The 17,684-nt window shown below is 34.2% G+C and overlaps 1 protein-coding gene across 1 annotated transcript in view; it reads right to left on the bottom strand.

Moving 5' to 3' along the window:
• Nucleotides 1-3,725: 3,725 nt before the first annotated feature.
• Nucleotides 3,726-17,684, bottom strand: part of LOC137632978 (uncharacterized) — a 129,323-nt gene continuing 115,364 nt past the window's right edge. The window contains exon 12 of the mRNA XM_068365123.1: nucleotides 3,726-13,178. Coding sequence (XP_068221224.1) covers nucleotides 13,168-13,178 — 11 coding nt within the window. The 3' untranslated portion in view covers nucleotides 3,726-13,167. The remainder of the gene's footprint in view (nucleotides 13,179-17,684) is intronic.

A 17,684-nucleotide genomic window follows, 5' to 3' on the forward strand; every position in this document is an offset into this window, starting at 1 on the left:
TTGGAGGTAGTTACTATGTTGGCATTCCAAGCCTGCTCCTGGCTTGATCACTAGTCAGGAGCAGTGTTTTATAGCAACTTAAGAAAATCTTACACATCCAGACATCAAGAAGCAGTTTGAGGAGCTAGTGTGGTCAGAAGTGAAAGCACTAGATTTTATCCTTCACCCGATTTCTTCAATTTGGGGAACTGTGTCCTCAAAAGAAGGGATGCAGTTCTGACTAAATTCACAAAACAAATTGACTCCTAGAGGTACTCCTTTCCTTAGGAATTAAAGTATCATTGATAGTCTTACAATCCCCACCCTGCAGAAGTGGCAGATGCAGTAGAAAAGTAAGAGAAGACAAATCATATAGTACTTCTATTCTGAGAAAAGCTGCAGTCTCAATTTTCCAAGCTCCTCAACAGGTTCATAGGCCTTCGCCATTCAACAGCATCGTCTGCTACTAGAACCAGGCAAAGTATAGACTCCCAAAAGACAAGATTAGGCTCCCTCCTTTCATCGCAAGCGACACTTCTCTGCAAAAAAATAAGAGACCGTCGAGGCTTCAGTTAGGGAGGGGATCATTTGGCTTGCCACCAGAAGTCGGAGGTCTGTAAAGTCATTGGACGAGGTGGCAGTTCTTTGGGGCAGACGGCTATAGAAGTGCTCTGCTTAGGGGTCCCATCCACAAGCTGTTGCCCTCCTCTGACTGCAATGATCCCCTCATTTTATACGAGAGGATCATGGAAAGACCTACTGGAGAAGGAAGTATCTCAGATGCTTGCGAAGGGCATCATAGACAGGTTCCCAGGCTTTTTCAGTAACCTGTTCCTAGTGGGAAAGATGACTGGGTGTTTGAGAACTGTCATAGACCTTTCCCTCTTGAACCAGTTTGTGCTCCAAATGAGGTTCAGATGGATAGCCTAAGTAGAGTACATCAAAAAGAACAATTTTCTGCTTACCCTAGACCTAAAAGATGCATATTTTCAGATAGCTTTTCAAGAAAATACTTGATTATTAATAGCTAAGCCACAGCCCAAGTTGGAAAAGCAGGATGCTTTAAGCCCAAGGGCTCCAACAGATAAAAATAACCCAGTGAGGAAAGAAATTAAGGAAACTGATAGAAGAGTGTGCCTGAGTATACCTTCAAGCAAGGAAATTAACTTTCAGAGACAAGATTTCCCAATTCAAGGTGCTGTGCTTCATCGTATCCACACCCCACAGGTGTTCTTTGGTCGTTTCCCTGGGCTCATGGCACAGGTAAAGGCTCCTGAGATACATAGACTGGCTTGCTTTTCTATATCAAGATCATGGCTCCTACACCCCAGGGATTTTGATTTTTGCAAGGAACAGGGAATCCACTTAAATTTAGAGAAATTCAACCTTGTCTGTCAGCGGCACCTTCAGTACCTGGCCATGGACATAGTCTCAGCGGAATTTGAGCTTATCCATCCTTAGACTGAGTCCAAAGGTTCAGCCCAGTAGGAGCACCTTTTCTCAAAAAGGAATCTTTCAACTCGCTACCGGTAAAGATTTTTAGGTCATCTCGCCTCCCATAAGAAGGTAGTTCCCTGTGGGAGGATGCCCCTTCCTTCACTGCAGTGGGCACTAGAGGTAATGGTCACAAGGCCCCCCCATCAGTCCTTGTGAAGGTCCCCAAGCATTGAGAACAAATCTCTTGTGGTGGCGGAAGGAAGAAAACCCATTAGCCAAAACACCATTACAGACTTCCCCTCCAGTTTCTTCTTTTCACAGATGTTTCTCGTCCGGGTTGGGAGCTCACCTACAGAAGGAACAGTTTTCAGGGATATGGTCACAGGAGGACAAGACCTTCATAATAAACTAAATAATGATGAAATTTTCCCACCTAGCATGACTCCATTTTAAAGGGACCATCAAGGGTCACACTGTATTGTTGACGAGTGACAACTCGACCTTGGTGACCTACATGAACAAATAAGAAGCCTCAGTGCCCTTACCTGTTATGTCAACTCTGTGAGGACACCACTGGGCCCCGAGAAACGCTGTTGTTTAATCTGGGAAAGAAAGTGATAGCACACGAACTGAGCCGACTACGGACGACCGTTAGCACACGAACTGAGCCGACTGCGGACGACCGTTGGTACAGAATGGTCTGCATTCTATAGTAGCGAAGGATCTTTTGATTTTTGATTCTTTCGAATACAACAACAGGTTCATCGGAGTCTGAGTCAAAGGAAGGCAACAACACGTCATGAATGGGATGCAATACCCGGATGTGGTACCGCCCCCGTAGAACTGGCACCTCGTCTTTTGACGTGTCAGGCATTCTCGCACAGGTGGTAGAGTGAAGGGGATTGCCATCCCTAACACAAGCCTCTCCTTCCTCGACCTTGTTGGTTGGGATGTCCGTGACCCAGAAAGGAATGGGTCAAATCATGTCTCCAGGAATGAGGGATGGTCCAGTTCAGGAAGAAGCCTACATTGCTGGTCAGAAATAAAGAGTGGGTCGTAAGAGTCCAGAACTCTGAAAGATGGCGATGGCGCTTCTCATCATCGTGCGGCGAGCATCAGTCGGAGCACGCCCAACATCCAGGGACAAAGAAGTACAGATTGGATCAGCTTCTAACGTAGATCTCATACCTCACCATGGAGGGTCGAAGAATCGTCTTCAGGATAAACCTGAAGAAAAACATGGTTGCCGTCGTTCATCAATTGACCTGGCGGCAACCTAAATGACAAAGGTTCATACAGGGGAATTACAGAAATGTAGACCACCACCATAACATTCAAAGAAGAATAGTCGTTTAGATTTTTCTGTGAAAATTCTCGAAATGTGAGGACAACTTCTCCCTACAAACTTTACAAGGGGACAAGGAGCATCAATGTACCGATGTCCTCTACACGCTGAACACAAAGGATGAGAATTGATTTCTACGTGAATGTCTCACACGGATGTCTTTCCACAAGTCCTCATCACACACACTTGCTTCGCACTCATTCTGGAAGACAAGAGAAAAGAATCAACACAAGCAAAGAAAACTTCTAAGGCCAACAACATAGGTCTGAACATGGCAAGGCTGGAAATAGCGAGTTCCCCACTTCAAGGCAGAGCCCAACAAACTGACTCATGAATGATTAGGGCATGCCATATTGGTTGCCAGGTCATTGAGTCTTCATCAACCATACCCAACTTCAACTTGTACATCAGAGTATATCCATTTTTAAATGACGAAGGTGTTTTGTTTAGGAACAAGAAGATTATTTTGGTGTTTACCTAAGAATAGGAAGATCACTTCATGAGTTAGTAGAGTAGTTTCTTGGGTGTTGGGAGGAAAAACTAAGCTTATGTGGTGAAAGGATGAGTAACAGTTGAGAAGCAGTAGATGGTAAAAGTAGAATGGAGGGCCTGTGAAAGTAACAATATCTTGGAGAAGGAGAAATAGACAAATGAGTTCAGTTAGTGAAGTGTAGATAACTTGAGATTACAATAAACCTGTAAAAAGTAACTTAATAGGTGTATCTGTAAAATCTGTTCTGTATGTTGACTAGTCGAGTTTCAAAATACCTATATCTAGAAATATAATCATTGCTACACTACTTTGTCACCATAAAAAATAATTTGTGTAACTTACCATCAGTTTGGTGTTGAAGTCTTTTATGCCATCTTACCTGTAATAGGTCCTATACTATAGTGCAATAAATAATTGTAATGTTCACATGTAAAGTTATGATGTTCACATGCAAGGTTAATCAAGAGTATATTAACTGTTCTCATGTCGTTTTATTTGAATACACCAAAGTACAAAGATAATCCTGTGACGCGTCGAGCATTAACTGGAATGTCATTATATTATAAAATTCAAGGCACACACCTAAAGGCTTCAAGACAATTGAAGAATTGGTCCATGATACTTTACTGGCATCATTTTTCCATGGTCAAATGACTTTTACGTAAAAGCTGCTCTTAATTTATAGACTTTTGAAAGTAGTACAATAGAACCTCTTAAATTCAGTCAATAAAACCTGCATTGCACTCTCATACCATTGACTGCCAAAAGCATAAGTAACTTTACTAAAATTTTCAGAACAATATTTCAAAAATAAATTAACATTAATTAGAGGGATCACAGACCAGAAGCTATATCAGGAACATTTCATCAGTGCTGTGGTGCAGTTAAATGCTTTAAAATTAGTAAAAGAACTGCTAGTGCAGTTACTAATTTTAAAAGCATTCCATACATTTAAACGAATGTGGCACACACGAAATGTAACTAATTTAGCTCTTGGACTATGACTACAACTAGGGACATCTTCAGGCGATATCAATTTGTCACTTTTACAATGTTCATAAACGTAAAGTAGGTTACTGATACTGCAATACTAAATCATCAATGAGAATGGAAGAGAAAGGCATTCATTATCCTGACTCGCTTGCCAAATATTAAAATAAACAAATTAAAAGATCAAATCCAGATTGAGGAGGGCCTTGGGAAAAAATTTTATGTGGACGGACACTTGGTAATGAAAGCAATACACTGGACTGTGTTCACATATATCACATGACCGACTATCTTCATATTTATGTCAGCAATAAGTGTCATGCAGGGAAGCAGTCTAGAGAAATTGATACTACCTACACAAACCACTTCATTCAATCTGTTAAATCCTTACACTTTATGACCTGAGGACTTAAATATGCAAAACTTCACTCCATGTCTAATGCCCTAACGTGATTTATCGACCAGCATAGTCCTACATCTTACAACTTGACAATTATGCCTATCAATAACATCATCTTGAAACCCAAATCCTAATATTCACAACTGTGATTTCCTAACCTGCAGTATATAGCTTACTTCCTTAAGTTACTTGCTTGACCTCAAAACTCAAACTCAAAGTTTAATGGCTTGCCCTCTTGCCCTTTATTCTCAAAACTCATAATACTGGCTCAACCGCTATATTCAAACGAAGTTCATGACATTTTAAGATACAAAAATGAAAAAAATCCTTGAACATATTTGCTATTGGACAGCCCTCTAAATTACAAATATGAATCATTATAATTTTCACATAATACCCTCACATAATACCCAAGCAAAACAAGTCTAAAAATAATCTAAGTTTCTTCGAACTTTATCAATATTCAATTTATAGACATAGATATGATGTAGTCAAAGTTAAACTGATAAATGAGAACACATCCATAAAAATTCAAATTCTATGAAAACAGGTTGAAATACAGTACTACACTACCAACGAAATCAGTACAAGAGAAAGGAAAAAAACACTGGGTGTTGGAAAGAGGATGCCAATCTGTTAACATGTCCCTAAACAAAATTTTTAGTGTGCGAGTACCCCGATGGAGGATGGAAAAAAAGGTAAATACACTATAAGCTAGTGTACCGGCTGTCCTATAAAAAGAAATATATGCACGCACTGATAAAAGTGCCATCAAGAAAATGATGTAGAGCGTACAAACAGGATGCATTTCATATTCAGCACTATTCCAAAATGAAAAATGCATTAAACATAAGCAAAATCAAAACAGTTAAATGCCTATTCTCAAAAAAAAAATTAACAAAAGTAAACTAGGAATTGTCCGACAAAATGTTAATAAGGCTGAAGTTTACGTGCAAGGTATAATGGAAAAGGAAATTATTGGTAGTTTTCTCTTTGGCTTAAATGATTATTTACATTTCACATTATCTACGGTAATAGAAAAAATACTGCGATTCAACGAAAAATGACATCAAAGATAATTAGAATTTAGGTAAGTACACCAAAGAACAGCTAAGGTTTACAGATAAGAGAAAAATCTCATTTTTTTTTTCTCTGTAGCATAATGAGAAGAATCTAGAGTCCTGATATCACAATTTTCACATCCATATACAACCCTTGACTCTGAATGTCAACATTTTTTTGAAGTGTAACGCAAAAAAAAAAAAAAAAACCATGCTATTATGCTAACACTGGTATGAGAGAGAGAGAGAGAGGCATTTTAGATACCCTCTGGTCTCTTTTACAATCTTCATGAAACTCACCCATACCCAAGTAAATAAGAAAATACTTTACATAAACTATGCATACACAATAGTCACTGATAACAATGATTATTAAATCAATATTACATGAAAAAAACTAACAAGGTTGTGATTTTCCCTACATTTAATCTTTTAGACTAGTCTTGACAGAACAAAGTAATAATAGCACTTGCTATTTAAGACAAACAAGAAGTTTTATTAGCTATGAAAAATTATATGAATACCAGGAATACAATATAAAAATAGATTTCATTAAATTTTAAAAAATTAAATGGTCTAAAAAAAGTAACAAACCAATAAACATGATTGTATGGGAAAGGTATGTAAACTGGAAAGTTTTGTCCTTTAAATGATCAACATAATTTGCATTCTTTTCAAGATGCCAATTTTAATATTATTTTGAAGTTTTGTCAATCCATTATTAGCTCAAATTGTACAGTAGAGTAATCTTACAAAATCTAACTTAAGGCAATCCTCATTGAACTTTAAGGAAACCCAACAGTAAAGTGGTATACTATTACTGTACAAGAACAACTTTTCTCAAAGTAGAAACTCCAGAAAAATGATACAGATCTCCAGACTCTTCTCTTTACACATACAGTTTTTGAATACTGTAGTTGAAAATGGCCAAAAAAAATGTGCCATGTAAAAATGAAAAAAATTATAGCCACAAAATCAAGCCTTTATACAAAAAATACAGGATCATTTCAAATTCATAGTTGCTAATCACCATGCCTTCACTTTAGGCTTACAAAATAAGAATAAATAGCATATTTGGGCAAGTTTACTAAATTCTTCACTGTACTGTGTTCGATGTTTATAGAAAAATATAAATCCTGATCAGCCCTTTCAATTAAAAGTAGACATCCGTAAACTTTGCAAAAAAGAAAAAATATTCGATTTGCAAGTCAATGCAGCCATAGAGCACCACAGTACTCCATGGTATAATAGAGCAGAAGTAAAAAAAATATTTTAACTAATATCGACATTAAAATCCGCTTAAGTAAAAGGAAAAAGGCTAGTACAGTATACATAATGTTGAATAAAGGATTTCCTTTAGATAATTTAGACTCCATTAAAAAATCTACTCCAAAATTCATTATATGGTACAGTAATAACAAAACCAAGATTAAAGAATGAGTCAATTTATAAGATTGCACCTATTGCATCAGGCTGAAAAATCATACGAGATATAGGCATGATATGTCAAGTTTGAAATATAAATACAGTATATATTTGTAACACTTGAAACAAAATCATCTACCAGTACTAGAAATTCAGTAAAGTAGTCATAATAAATTTGAAAATGATAAATGATAAACTGGTTTTCCATTGGCTATAAAGAGAAACATTTCAATAAAATGGACCCAGGACAGACATCAGGGTAAAAGAAAAATTCCAGTCGTAAAATGCGCAAAATCAATTTTTAAGATGCTGTATCACTAAACCAGGCAAGAGACAAAGCACAAAGGTGGATGCTGTGTGAAACTATTTCTTTCAAGATGAAAGACATTTCTGCTCTGACATTCCACTATAAACAGAAAATAATGCTTTGGTGTTAAGAGTCATATAAAACAAATTTTGGTAGCCTTATGGCCATGTCATCTGATGTATCAAAAGGACATCCTAGACTTTAAAGTGTTATAAACCCTATGGTATGAGTTTACTGGGTAGTGCATAACCTATCATTCGCAATATAGTTCAAAAGTATCCAATAGAATTTGTCTGTGACGATAAAACACGAGAGCTTCGACTCAAGCTCATTTCCTATATAAAAGGCTTCGGAATCTCTTTTCATGTAATTCTCTCTCTGCAGTTAATAGATCATTCAATGCAGCATATTTTGTCAAGTGTCTTTTAGAAAGCCATCATCAAAGATACTAAAAATTCATATTAACCATGCATAGTACTCTCTAAATATGATCTCTAAAGGAAAACTGTGAAGATGTAAAACTAGATTCTAAGAAGAAAAAGTAAGACCGGCAATAAGTATCGATTGATGAGGTTTCATAAAAATATGAAGTGCTTTAGACTAAAATTTTAACAGTAATTGTATATTTCAACTACATACTAATCATAATGCAGTAAAATACTAAAATCAGATTTAAACATCCTCATTAAATAGCATACAAACCTTCAAATAACATGCAATACCTGAACTACCAAAATTAGGGTTGGGAAAGTCCATGTAAAAGTTATTTGCTAGTGTATGAAATTTTGCATTTTTCTGTGATAACACCTGCTCTCATGATACTGTAGTCGTAATGGAATGTACACTAATATCGATGTTAATGAATTATGAAGCTACAAGAAATTTAGTTTTTGAAATTTAGGTATTCATTCTATAAAGTATATAAACAATTTTATATACATTTTCACAGGAAAATTATAGAACACCATACAAAGAGTGGAGCATATGTTGTATAAAAAAAAAAAAAATGACCGCAAAACTTCCCCGACTAAATCACTTTGATATCAGAACATAATTCATATTGCCATACTATATCAAAAAAGCCTTCAGGCTATAAAATTTTTGTTCCAACATGATTACAAACCCCCGTTATTACCTGTTCATGCTGATAAATCTAGTAAAACAATCTGGTTTATATAGTTACGAACAATACAAATAACATCAAACTTGTCATATTAACATTGATGAAATCGTAACCTTACTAATCCAGGTGGCAAATTCATGTTGCCCATTTATTATCACTTGCAAAAAGAATGAAAATCTTGTAGGGGATGTTAAAAAATACTGTATAACCCACATTCTAACCTTTGTTACGCAAGTGAATATGTGTTGCAAACTGCAACAATAAAAAATTATGAAAACTCAAATACACTTTACAATTAGAGCAAATACCAAGAGGTAAATGGCTATGCTTTCTTTAATGATAATGATCTTTTTGTAATCACACAATTATATTCTGCTAGAGACTACCCATAATAAGCATTTGCTAATTTCCCAGCAAGTCAACAAAAAAAAAATTATAAATATATATAACTAGTCATTCACTTCCTACAGTAAGGAACAATTGACATCCTCAAAACTTTGCATGCAAAGGACTTTATAAATAAATTTTAGATTAACAATCTTGATTTGAACCTCAAATAAACAGGAAAATTTGGCTAAGGTACTAATCTTTTACACATGTCAACTTCAGGTAATAAGAACTTAGTTGCAAGAAAAACTGTATGCCAATGATCAAATCACATTGTACTAACATTTTTGAGGATGGTTTCATACTATATCTTTCCTTTGTATACGCAAACTGTCAGTAATGCATTTAGAATTCAAGATATTGGGAAAATGCAAAAATATGAAAGGAAATAGAGCAAACCACATAAAAGTAAAGTATGTAAAAATCATTAAAGAAACAAATTCAAGCAGGTAGGTATTGTTTCAAAATCAGAGCTAAATATTTTTTTATGGCATCTAACCTGTAAAACATGGTTTGGTATGTAGCATAAACCATTAAATTGGATACTGCTCCAGAAGGCCTTTTTCAATCTTCAATCCAAAAATTTATGATTATGTAAAACACAAGGTATGCAATTGTGTGAATATGGAACATCTGTCTTGAATTAGTTTTGGTAGAATGGAAATAGATCAAACATTTTCATTTTTGAACCATAATTTATCATTAGAGAGAAAACCTGCATAACAATGAAAGAAAAACGACAAATATTTATACAGTAAATGAACGGTTCCAGATTTTAAACAAATTAACCAAGGAATCTATAAAATAAAGGATAAAGGAAAAACATTCTACATAGTGAGAGGTTAATGAATTTTAGATGTGAAGACTGTTTGCAAGAATTTTACAATTACTCAGAAAATTTATTGGATTATTTAGAAGAAACTGGGTCTCTTTCATAAACAATAAATGCAAAATGTTATCAGAGAAAAGATTGTAGCACAAATACCATAAAATCCTGTGGTAATAACATTTCTGAACTAGAACTACAGCTTGGTAAAGCCTTTGGTGCAATAATGACCATATTTCTTTCAACACTAGCCTGATAATAAGGAACCAGTACAGTACTACATAAGTTTAGTAGTGAGGAAAATTAACATGAACTTCTGTGTAGTGCTTTTTTCATTGACCAGGAAAGAGCTATTGGAAATTCTAAATAAAAATTTTGAGACAATAGAGAACTACAAAAAACATTTCAATAATGCCAACACTTTGATGCTTTTAGGAGCATTACAAGATATTGCGAGTCAACTTTTTAATATTGCCTGATGATATAGACAACTAAGTTGATGTCTGAAGAATCTTATTTTCTTACATATGAAACACTTCGTTTTCATACACAATCTCTCTGACATTGGAGGGGATAAAAATTTAAGTAGACTAAATAAAATCCTCACATCTAGAAAATAATCTTTGCATGCTCGTAAATCATTTGTGGTTCAGTTCAATTATCATGTCTGTAAATATTTCATTATAATGTAACTTCTGATGTGACAAAGGCAAGCCTCGCTAAGAAAAAAAAAAAAAAAAACACTAGGCCTCATGATGTTAACAAAGTTAAGGCAACCCCCTGGGCTTTTAAGCCATGTTACTTCTTTAACAAGACTTTAGGAAATATGCTTTTCAAATAAATTAACTTTTTAGCCAACCAGTGGCTTAACATAGCCAAAATAAGTCTAGTTTATTAAAATCAATACTGTAAAAAAATAAATGACGCTATTCAACCGCAAAACATTATTCAAGGGATACAAGAAGATAATCCTAAAATAATCGCAAGAAAATTATTTTCACAAAGAAAACATGCAATAATTTAGAATTAATGCCACTAAGAATTTTTACTAAAGGATCATGCTAATACATTTGATAAAATGGTAAAAGGAAATTAGATAAAACATATCTTAAGAGCTTGATCAGTCAATTCCTGAAGAGATCATGTCTGACAATTTTATACACGATAAATGTAGCGCAACATCCTCTACTCAAGAAGCCTTTTTTTGTATTATTTCATACTGTATATGCTGCACAGTCAATCACAATACAGTACACAGAGAGATTTACAGGATACGGTATACGAACAACTATAGGTATTTTTCGTGAAAAAAAGGGAACTCTTGATTTAAATATTCTTTTTCATTTCTACAAGGGATCTGAAGTTACACGAACAAAGGTAAAACAACTATCCAAACATCATGTATCATATATACACCTAATACAGTACCATATAACTCAATTCTTAAACTATGGTGCCTCTAGGCAAACAAGAAGAGAAAAAGAACGGCAATATACGTGAATGAAGTGAAGACGAAACTGCAATTGAAGACGCACACGTATAACGTATTGTATTCACCCAAATTCGGAGTTTTTTTAATGGAATGATAAAGAACTTCAAAAATTTCAGTATGCTGACTTTGCTTCTTTGTAAACACGTGTTCATCAAAAGAAGAAATGTAATACAACCAACGCAGAAACAGTGAAAATAAAATGGGTGAAACAATGAATAAAGCATTAGAAAGAAAATAAACAGAAAACTAATGCTAGGTGTAGGATAAGAGAGCAAAATGTAGGCTCTCATGTCTTACAAGCTTAGTGTCTGTTCCATGACATATGACCAAAACCCAATTCCAAATTTTTGAAGAGAAGAGTGACAAAAACTAAACAAAAGCAACAGTAAGGAGAAAGTTTTGAGTGTTTTGTGCCCAGTTGCCATCCAATTTACAGAATAGTGCAAAATCCTGTAAACTCTGGCAATTACTAAACACAACAACCCTTCCAATTTCAAGATTCCTAGCGACTCTCGTTTCTATGAGATGAAATCAGAACGTAAAGCAAGAGTTCCCAGGGTAAAGGTAAACGAAATATAACAGTGGAGAGGAAATACACATTCACCATGCCTGCACTTCAACAGTTAAGAAGCACAGCTGCTCATCGACGCATTCTTTACGATTTATATAATCTGATTTTTTAAGTTCTACTGTAGTTGAATTGTAATATGAGAATATCCTCACTATATTTCCTCACATACTGTTGTGCCCAGGAAACACCGAATTTGGAAAGATCTGGCTATTTTATATATCCGGGACATATGCATGCTACCAACAGTTAAAACTAGTTAAATCAGCATTGCCTTGAACTATCCAATCAATTAGGAATCTTATAAACACCATACCCAACGCCGTATTCGGAATAATACATACTATAGTACAATACGATATTGATTGTACATCAATTCCTTATTGCTAGATGGTTTTTTTTTTTTCATATAATATTTTCGAGTTTATTAGTCCTAATCTATGAATCTTGCGAGATGTATAATTTTTTTTCTTTATACAGTAACTGTATAAATAATGTATACAGTACTGTATTAATGATTTCGAACATTTAAGATTCACTTCGTACGGTATTTCAATACCAAGTGAAATGTTGGAACACGCTAATATGAGCACACAAGACAAAACCATCTTTAACAAAGACTTAACTAATGACACAAAATATATATAACAAGATAACTAAGATATGTGCACAAAAAATTGGTACGAGACATGTATAATTAAGCTACATTCCAATAACAGTAACTTATGTATTATACATTACATCTATGCACCCCATTTACTATTCTATTAGATGACAAACTATTTAAAATACAATTCTGTACTCAAAATACCAAAACACAAAGAAAAATTGCACTTCCAGTAATGAAACCAGAGAGAACAAAACTCAAGTCTTAGTTCAAATTTACATCAAATATCAAATAGTACTGAGGATACAATACATTCTGATATATCAAAGATCCTCCCTTAAATAGAATTCAAACTCTTCATGAACGCTATATTAAAATAATTACGAAGTTTCTTTAGCAAGACGTTGGGTGAAGGATTACATCCCTAATCACTATAAAAGCTGCTGCATTAACTGTTGCTACCTATTAATGCAGTTACCCAGACTAACTCATCAAACACTATATGGTATCTCTTTTTCAGGATGGCTTTCTTTGAATATATTTGGCATTAGAAACGCAATAAAACAATATTCGCAAGAAGGAAATACTGACGTTACTTCATGAAAAGCCAAAGCGAACAGGCTTTCCACAAAAGTTCATTTCCTACCAGAGCAAATGAGAACCATACGTGGTTTTATGACGCGAGTATATCCCAGTTAATGTTGAACTGCTGCTGCTGCTGGAAGACTCAATATGAACCTGGAAATAAAGAAAAATAAAAATAATAGGCATAAACAAGATTAAAAACTTATATAAATTTTCTTCCTAACAGTATGACTTCAATCATAATTTTTTTTCAATTTTTCAAAAAAAGAAATGACCATATCTGAACTGTACATAGGATAGAATACTTGTAGGGTTTGTGGGATCTGAACTATGTCCATTATCCAACAAAGTTGCAAGGTCTAGCCTTTAGATACAAAAACTTATCAAAGTAGAAAATAAATAAAGATCAGACAAGAAACTAACATAAAAAATATCAACTGCATGCAAAGGATAAATGAAGAAATCAACTGGAACATCAGAATTTCCATAAAAAATAAACCACAGCATTACTATATCTAGAGCCTTTTATGAAAATTCCATCATAGCTATGACTTTTATCTATTCTTGGCCTTTCCTTTGGCTTCCCTACTTATTTCATCCATATACCAAGGCATTTTCCCCAATTTTGGGGGGTAGCCGACATCAAACTTATTGAAATTTTTTCACCAACTCCTCTACTTCCACTCCACAACTGAAATAGATATTTTGAAGTTGGGCTCTTCATGTGCACACTGTAAAGTAATGCAAATATTTTGCACTTGCTTTGCCTACCACAAGGTCTACTTCTCTACCCTAAAACTGTCCACTTTATTTTAACCATCTATCCCTTCTAAATTATCTTCTCATTGAACAATATTTTAACCCTTTACTACACTTACAATTCATCATCTGCATAAAGACACTAAATGTCTTCCTTCTAACATTCCCTTGTTGCTTCCTTCACAAATATAATAATAGACTAACTTTGCTCACATCAACATTGAACATATCCTAGGTTATAATTGACCCATGTCTTCCATACATTTTCATACCTCAACAAATGAAGATAGCTATTCAAACACCTTATTTGTGTAATAAATATCTCTTGAAGGGATGAAAAGATAGATGATAAATGAAAATGTTATCAGGGTGGTCCTCCTTCAACTGTTGAATATTAATAAAAAATGATAATTTGTTGATGGAATTAATCATGCCAATCTCATGTTAAGCCAAATATTCTAGATATGATACAGCAACAACACATCCTTACTATGTTTATTCCATCTTCTTGCAATTCCAATGCCCATCTAGTGGAAGCTCAGTCATCTTGCAACTCAACAATTACATCATAAAGCTTCATCCTTTTTTCACAAGATGTTTTGATTTTCCTAGCTTAGTAATTCCCATGTTATAAGCTAATTATTTCCCAACCATTTTTTCTATGATCCATAATGAATCTGTGAACCAAAATTGGGCTGCATTATTTTTTCTAGCATAGTTTCCGACAAGAAATTAAATTAAACAAATGGGAAGAAAATACCCAATAGGCAAAATCTCCCCTAAATAGAGCAAATAAACATTATGTACCTATTGGACCAAATGGAAAAATCTATATCTGGTAACCTTCCAAAATCTTATGTCATTCACTACTACTTAGTAGTTTGAAGGTTAGGTCACAAATCTAGCAAAGATATTACAATCCATATACAAATTTTAGTTACAGTACTATTAGTTGATTAAAACTCTTATCTACATCCAAAACCTACAGCTTGGTAAGGGGAAAGGAGGCATGTTTACTTTCAATGTGTATTAACTTTCTTCTATTATCAATGTTTACTTTTCCGACTTGGAAACCCAGCATTATCACCAAAATTGGGGGAAGTGCCTTGGTATATGTATGTATGTATGTATCTCGCATAATCTTTCTTGTTTGTAATGACAACCCGTCAAAATTCAAAGGCAAAAAACTTCTGTTAGTTTTCTTCTTTCATCGTTTTCCACAACTAAATGAAGACTACCAAGAGTGGACTTTTCTTAGCACATTGATGTTTTCATAATGGACTAGACTTGAGGAATGTTCTCTCTTGAGCTGATTCTTTTAAATGTACAATTAATATACAATGGTTTCTTCGTGCTTACTATTTCAGATAATGCAGCAGTTCATAACTTCTTGTCAACCTGTTTGTTTCCAATAATCTCATTACAGGGAAAAACTGAAGAAATAGATAACACAGCTTGAGCAAATTGGTATTAATCATTTTCTATTTAAAGTATGAAATAACAAATGGAGTGATTCCAGAGAACATTGCTCTAAATAAAGGACCATTTCTAAGTTTGTTAAAGCATTGGAAAGTGACAAGATCTTCGATTAGCTAATTGATGTCAGAACAGTATTGTCAAAATTAGTCTAAATTCCCACGTTGTCGGAGCAGCACACGTATTACTCCCGATTCCCGAATGGGTTGCTCTAAGCTTTGCATTATCAACAGTCTACTTAACAAGGGGAACTTAGTCAAATTGATGATGTAGCAGACATATGCAGAACTTGGAATTATTTAAACAATGGCCTCATCTCTTAGATTGCATTAATTTCTAAAAATTTAGAAACCTTCCTGTACTGTAGTCTTATGGCAACTAAATGGATCTTGGCAATCTGAGCTTGTGTTCTTTAAAAGAAAATTTAGTACAAGGTCATTGTAGGAGCTAACAAACCACCAAGGGCAGGGTTGGTTGCAAGCATCCGGGAGTGGATGATTCATTTACATGAACTGAATATTTCAAAAATATCTTGGCTAAAAGTTCTACAGAACTCAAAGTGCCACATATTTTGCGGTGCTAGTGTTGTCCTAACAGCCATGAAGAGACCTTGTCCCAACCCAATATCTAATGTCTTGTTTCACTATTTTTCATTATTACTTGTCAATCTAACAATGTTGTTAGTACCAAGGTAACCTATAAATCAAAAATATAAAACAAAATGACTAAAAAAAATAAATGAATTTTATATATATATATATATATATATATATATATATATATATTTATTATATACATATATATATCTATATATATATATATATATATATATATATATATATATATATATATATATAAAAGTGGTAATAAATAAGTGGATAAGATTGCAGGACATTGGCACTATAACCTAAAACTCAAACGTGTGAGAGCATTCATAACACTGTACTGCCAATAAGATGGTCCCCTTATTCCAGATAATGCAATGTGGAATGTATGCAGTGCCAGTATAGGTATGATTTGCAAGGCTCCAAGCTATAATTGAATGAATATCCTCCAAAGCTTTAAGCCTATGGTTGAAGGAATCATGTTTCTCTCACTAGCTATTGGTCACAAGGCTCACCATTGGTACTTTTTCCTTTTTCTAAAATAAAATCTCTTTATCAGTAGTTAAAAGACAACCATTTCCTTAGTGTAAAAAAAAAAATCAGACGAGCAAATATCCAAATCAGATACTACAGTAAGTATTGCAATAATGAAGGATTAAAAAAAGTGTGGCACTGCCTTTATATTCAATTATAAACAACATTTTCAATATCTCCACTTTCATCAGCATTATTTGGCAATGTTATAGTTGATTAGTCAGTCTCAAGTGGGGGGGACTGATTCCTCCCTACAAGGGGAGGAAAAGTTTTTTTTAAGTTATGAAGAGTGAATTATTTATCAACTTTTTGATTATGCCTCAAATCAACTGTTTTGTATATGCCACTAAAACTTAGCATAATAGCTCGAAAAATCATTTAGATTAATCCCTTGGCAAATAGCTTGTTTTATTAGTTATGAAAACTAATCAGAGGACTTCCAAAAGATCCAGAATAGAATTCATATAGTTTCTTTCTAAATGAATTAAGAACAGAAACATTAAGAACTAGATAACACTTACCATATATAATTCTTTAAATTCAAATACGGAATATTTGAGTATAACTAAAAAGCAATGAATTTTTCCATAGTACTTGTCCCATACTATCTTAATACATTGAACTAAAGCCCTGTCATAGGGCATGTTTGATATTGAAGTCTCTTACACCTACCCTAGCTACCTTTGTACTGTACTTGCAATATAGCTATCGAGGCAATTGTTAATTGTTAATTTAGTTTATTTAATTGTTAATTTAGTTTTATATTTAAACTTTAGGCAAGTACAGTTGAATGTAGCATAGCTTTGTGACAAAACTAAGAAATAAAATATTACTTATGTCTCAATGGTACCGTGGTTAATTCCAAAATGAATATTGGGAGAATCTACTAGCAACACTACACTGTGCAAATTACCCTTTGATGAATTACTTGATTTTTACAGAGGAAAGCAAGATATCTACGGTGAGGAAGGAGCTTGAATGGAACCCTAAACCTAATTGGCTTCTGAGCCATCCAATGAATGTCGAAGTACCTACATAACCAAGCTTATTCACTACAAACAATGAATCACGACACGTTCTTCAGTCACATCCACAAAAAATCTGAACTGAACCCTCCAATTTCATGTCCTTAGTCCTGTGAACTACCCTCTTCTTGTCATTGCATTGCACAACTTCATAGTATCAACATTGTTGTCCTGTCATTCTAAATCTCACCACTTTGTGCCTACTCTTATGCTAATTTTACCTCCAGTAGTCTTCCTTTCATTCTTTGTAGAGTATTTTT

Source organism: Palaemon carinicauda, chromosome 42 (genome assembly GCF_036898095.1).
Source record: "Palaemon carinicauda isolate YSFRI2023 chromosome 42, ASM3689809v2, whole genome shotgun sequence".
NCBI lineage: Eukaryota > Metazoa > Arthropoda > Malacostraca > Decapoda > Palaemonidae > Palaemon > Palaemon carinicauda.